General features: G+C 39.9%; 1 protein-coding gene across 1 annotated transcript in view; it reads left to right on the top strand.

Moving 5' to 3' along the window:
• The first annotated feature begins 3,269 nt into the window (after window positions 1-3,269).
• Window positions 3,270-6,000, top strand: part of LOC115105266 (serine/threonine-protein kinase 10-like) — a 41,744-nt gene continuing 39,013 nt past the window's right edge. Inside the window, exon 1 of the mRNA XM_029627069.2 lies at window positions 3,270-3,723. Coding sequence (XP_029482929.2) covers window positions 3,565-3,723 — 159 coding nt within the window. The 5' untranslated portion in view covers window positions 3,270-3,564. The remainder of the gene's footprint in view (window positions 3,724-6,000) is intronic.

The following is a 6,000-nucleotide window of genomic DNA, read 5'->3' as shown; positions in this document are numbered from 1 at the left end:
AATTTTGGGGACCATTTCGGCAAAAGCCGAGGTTATACAAAATTCCAAAATTCCAATAAAACCCCTTTCTGTAGGCCTACATACTTTCCCCCTGAAAACGTATTTGAATAAGACTATATGTCCATGATAGAAAACTGTGCTGTACCTGTTTTGTTGTGCCCTATCTGGCCTGCTAATGACAGGTGTTTGTTGCTTTCAATACCTGTCAGTGGCCACATGGAAGGGGGTGGCATAGGCAAGTGGTACCCCAACTTTTTTGGTTACTGTACCACCAACTGAATTTTGCTCTGGCCAGTTGACCCCTGAAGTCCTAGTACCCCTAGTTGGGAACCACTGGCCTAGGCAACTTAAAGTAACTGTCCAGTGAAAATCTCTCTTTTAGAAGATAATATTCTGTTAATTCATACCAGTGACAACCTGTCAGTCAGGTCTGCCCCACCTGTGTTGAGCCCCACATTTTTAACAAAAAAATAAATAAAATGTTTGTGGGGGTTGCCTGTTTTGCATGATATTTTTTTGCATTAATACATGTCGCATATCATTTGAGTTAATAAAGCCTTTATACAAACATGGTCTCTTTTTTGCTTTCTTGGGTAAGGCAGCTCCAAAATGCAGGTGCTTCAGCCTAGCTCTGTGCTTTCTGTGGTGGTGGTGGGGCAGCCAGTGGAAAATATGGAGCGTAGGGGTTAGTAATGTTCTCTAGTTGCGCCATGATTGGCTCAGTGTTTTATAACTCATGGGGACACTATGTCACTTCCATATCTAAGGGTAGAGCTTGAAAATTCAAGCCACTTGGGTGGTGCCATAGAGTTACATTAGAAGTGCCCATCCAAGAAGGCTCAGGGTCATTGGCAACAGATACATTATTTAAAATCACGTTCTATCTACAGTAGCTTTGATTGGACTGATCATGTCAACATCATACTTTGAAAATCTTAGCTAGCAGTCATCATCATGAAAGTCAACAATCTACTGGCAAACCTATTTAATCCTTGTCATATGAAGAGAAATACTGAAGAGAAATTATAGATAAAACGTATCGGTGCTCATCGGCCATTGGACATAAACATTACACAACAAGTTGTAAAATTCAACTATGAGTGGTTTGTAAGGAATCAGTGGCTAACTGCAAGCATATCAAAGCAATCACTAGCTTGTTATTCAGTGGAGTGGGTGTTTGGTCCCAATTCTCAGATCAAGGATCAGATTTTCCAAGTTTAAAATTATAAACATTCAAAATTGGCCATATTTTAAATCTAGCATGATTTCTGCTGCGCTCAAAACAACTGTTAACTCAGAACTGGGAAATATGACTTCAGTGAGTTCAAGACAACTGGGAAAATATGTTTTGAGTGGTCATCCAACTCAGAATTGTAAGTCGGGAACTCGGGCCTCTTTCTAGAGCTACGACCTGAAGATCACTGACGTAATCATGATTCAATTTTAGATTTTTTTTTTTAGTTTCCAGTTGTCTTGAAAACACCATATATCCAAAGAATGCCAGACTGCGATGACAAAGTTTGATGGCAAAATTTTCCCACGAAGGACTGTCCTTCCTGTTCAAGTTTCAAGTGAGCACAGCACAACAAGGTGAGTCCAAAAATGTATTGTATGCTGCTGCATAAATGATGTAATATGCCAAGGAGACATGTACACTGTAGCTAAGAAAGTAATACTAAGTGTATGTTATGTAGTAAGCTGTTAGTAGGCCATGTGCCTCACTCTAGTAATTTGTTCTATTTTCCCCTCTTAATTTTGCCTACTGTTCTTACTTGATGGTGCACATGTAGCCTATAACATGTTTTAGAGAAATGTAATCATTGAATATTGTAAGAGCTTTCATTGTCTGCTTATATGCCCCCTTTTTTTTATCCTACGGTTCTGACTTGGTGTACAGGGAGAACACTGTAAGAACAGCTCATGTTCTGATTTCTGTTGCTGTACATTTCAAAAGTGCTCAACAAATAGTTATATTGACTACGTCCGTCCTAGCTCAGTCATTAATGTCTTAATCAAAATTACGGATTGCCTCTTATCCACTTGTCCTCCCCTTATGCCGTAGTTTGTACATCTCAATTGTCAATAGAAACCACATTTGTTTAAGCAAGTCAGCCATATCAGCCATGCTTTTTTTAAAGGCAGTAAATGAGGCTGAATTAACTGTTTCGCTGCCATACAAAGCTCTGCTGATAGCCAGGTGTAGCAGTGGTAAGGTGTTGGGACAGCTTTATGTAGGCCCTAACAGTTTGCGGGCACCGTTTGTCACTGTTATAGTGTAATTAATGTATTGTTTAGTGTTGTATAGTGTAGTGGCTTTGCTGGCATTCATCCCCCAAAATGTTTTTTGTTTGCCCCTCCAAGATTTACATGCTACAATCGCTACTGACTCATACCCAAATAATGTTGTTGACTCCAGTGATGGTTGCTGAGGGGAGGATGGTTCATAATAATGGCTGGAACTGAGCTGATGGAATGGCATCAAACACATGGAAACCATGTGTTTGATGTATTTGATACCATTCCACGCTTTCAGCTCTAGCCATTAGCACAAGCCCGACCTCCCCAATTAAAGTGCACCAAGCTCCTGTGGTAGACTTATCCTATACTCATATGAGGCCAAAGCATAAATTGGAGATAAAACACTTCAAAACCCCCACCCATTTCAAACGGACTGTTTCATAAATGCTTTATATTTCCTCATAGAGAATGATATCATCCTCTCAATGAGCATGAGCTGACCAATCAGCGGACTTTTCACGTGAATATTTTTAATGTCCTGCATACAGGACACCATACTGTTGTTGTGGTATGCCCACACCGTTCTAAAACATAAGAGCTGCTTTTTAACATAGTTGGCATTGCCCAAAATGATAAGAAAGGCTATTTCACTTATATTGTAATTAATTATAGGTCACATTTCATAAAAATCTGGAAACACTTGACAGATATTTTAAAAACGACATGCACATCTAAACTGGGAAGTGAAGTTATTTTAACTACATATCTTGCGTAAAGATGACGGATCTGCGCACAGAAAACGACATTTCCATGACACTGTGGGAGCGTTGGGGAGCTATAGGCCTGTGCTACGTTAAAATATTAGTATGAACTAGGAAATTCGTAAATTTCTGACTTTTTAACTGTTTGACGCGGCACTTGTATAACTACAATATTTTTAGCAAGTCGGACTTTTCCGAGTTTTCTAGTTCCGATTAGCATTTGAACATGGCAATAAGGTGGGGCTTCTGTCTTTTTACTCCGAAGCAACAAGTTATTCTCCAAAACTGGTTACTATGTTGCAGCAGGTGGTCATTGTGTGCAGTGGACAAGTCAAGTGAATGGAAATATTACGTTTATTATTATTTTTTATGACAACGCGTGATTAAATATTTTAGAACGTGTTTTTGACGGCTTATTTTCTTACTTGAAAGGTGTGTGATTATACATCCAGGTAGTTTTCCCCCGAATACTTTTGTATTCTAACAAGAGTGAAACTCAGAATAGTTGCTGTCTTGAGAAACGTGGCTTTTATGAACAGCTTTTATTGCATTTTTGCGGCGAACCATGGCTTTTGCTAAATTCAGCAAAATACTTCGCCTGTCTAATTTTGACATAAAAAATAAGGCAAAACAATATGAACACGTTCATCGAGACATCAATCCTAATGACCAATGGGAAATTATCGGAGAGTTGGGTGATGGGGCTTTTGGAAAAGTTTACAAGGTAAGCAATATGGGTTTCAACATACTTTTGGTCATGTGGTGAATGTGGACACCTGCTCGTCAAACATCTCATTCCAAAACCATGGCATTAATATGGAGTTGTTTTCCCCATTGCTGCAATAACAGCCGCCACCCTTTTGGGAAGGCTTTCCAGTAGTTAGATGTCGGAACATTGCTGCGGGGACTTGCTTCCATTCAGGCACAAGAGCTTGAGTGAGGTCCGGCACAGATGTTGGGCGATTGGGCCTGGCTCGCTGTCAGTGTTCCAAATCATCCTAAAGGTGTATTCGATGGAATTGAGGTCAGGGCTCTCTGTGTAGGACAGTCCAGTTCTAACACGCCGATCTCAAACTATTTCTTTATGAACCTTGCTTTGTGCACAGTGGCATTGTCATGCCGTCAGCATGCCCGATTCAATCTTTTATAACGTGTTTTGATGGTTTATTTTCTTACTTCAAAAGTGGGATTTAATCCAGGTAGTTTTTTTCCCCCGAATACTTTTTTTTATTCTAACAGGAGTGAAATCAATATTTGCTGTGTCTTGAGAAACTTTTAGTTGTCTAGTGTTTCCAGCACAAGTTTCACCTTTGTAATGATCATGCTGTTTATCATCAGCTTCTTGATATGCCACACCTGTCACGTGGATGGATTATCTTGGCAAAAGGAGAACAGGGATGGAAACAAATTTGTGTACAATTTTGGGAGAAATAATATTTTTGTGTGTATGGAACATTTCTGTGATTTGTTTTTATCTCGGCTCACGAAACCAACACTTTACATGTTTTATATTTGTTCTATGAAGGTACAAGTACTCATTCTAGGGTTATTCTTTATTTTTTTTACTATTTTCTACATATTATAATAGTGAAGACACCATGAAATGAAACAATGAAATTACTCATGGAATCATGTAGTAACCAAAAGTGTTAAACAAATCAAAATATATTTCATTTGCGATTCTTCAAAGTAACCGCCCTTTGCCTTCATGACCGCTTTGCACATTCTTGGCATTCTCTCAACCAGCTTCCTGAGGTAGTCACCTGGAATGCAATTCATTTAACAGGTGTGCCTTGTTCAAAGTTCATTTGTGACAAGGTAGAGGTGGTATACAGAAGATAGCCATATTTGCTGAAAGACCAAGTCCATATTATGGCAAGAAATGACTGTCCGTTACTTTAAGACATGAAGTGCAGTCGCAAAAGGCATCAAGTGGTATGATGAAACTGGCTCTCATGAGGACTGCCACAGGAAAGGAAGACCCAGAATTACGTTTGCTGCAGAGGATAAGTTCATTAGTTACCAGCCTTAGAAATTGGCAATTAAAAGCACCACAGATTGCATGTCACAAGTAACAGACACATCTCAACATCAACTGTTCAGAGGAGACTGTGTGAATCAGGCCTTCATGGTTGAATTGCTGCAAAGAAACCATTACTAAAGGGCACCAATAAGAAGAAGACTTGCTTGGGCTAAGAAACACAAGCAGTAGAAATCTGTCCTTTGGTCTGATGTGTCCAAATTGAAGATTATTGATTCCAACTGTCGTGTCTTGGTGAGACGCAGAGTTGGTGAACGGAAGATTTCCACGTGTGGTTCCCACTGTGAAGCATGGAGGTTTGTGGGTGCTTTGCTGGTGACACTGTCAATGATTTTAGAATTCAAGGCACACTCAACCAGCATGGCTACCACTGCATTCTGCAGCAATTTGCCATCCCATTAGGTTTGTGCTTAGTGAGACAATAATTTGTTTTTCAACAGGACAATGACCCAACACACCTCTAGGAGGTGTAAGGGCTATTTGACCAAGAAGGGGAGTGATGGAGTGCTGCATCAGATGTCATGGCCTCCACAATCACCTGACCTCAACCCAATTGAGATGGTTTGGGATGAGTTGGACCGCAGAGGTGAAGGAAAAGCAGCCAACAAGTGCTCAGTATATGTGGGAACTGCTTCAAGACGGTTGGAAAAGCATTCTTCATGAGGCTGGTTGAGAGAATGCCAAGAGTGCAAAACTGTCATCAAGGCAAAGGGTGGCTACTTTGAAGAATGTCATATTTTGATTTGTTTTAACACTTTTTTGTGGGTTACTGCTGTACATGATTCCATTTGTTATTTCATAGTTTTGAGGTCTTCTATTATTATACAAAGTAGTAAAAAATAAAGGAAAACCCTTGAGTGAGTAGGTGTGTCAACTTTTGACTGGTAAGTGTTTATGCATGTATATAGCCACTTGTGACTTTGCAGCTGGCCTATCTAAGGGGACATCGCTCAGTTCTGC

The sequence above is a fragment of the Oncorhynchus nerka genome, linkage group LG22, assembly GCF_034236695.1.
Source record: "Oncorhynchus nerka isolate Pitt River linkage group LG22, Oner_Uvic_2.0, whole genome shotgun sequence".
In the NCBI taxonomy this organism is placed as follows: Eukaryota; Metazoa; Chordata; class Actinopteri; order Salmoniformes; family Salmonidae; genus Oncorhynchus; species Oncorhynchus nerka.
This window is presented reverse-complemented; position numbering and strand designations above follow the sequence as displayed.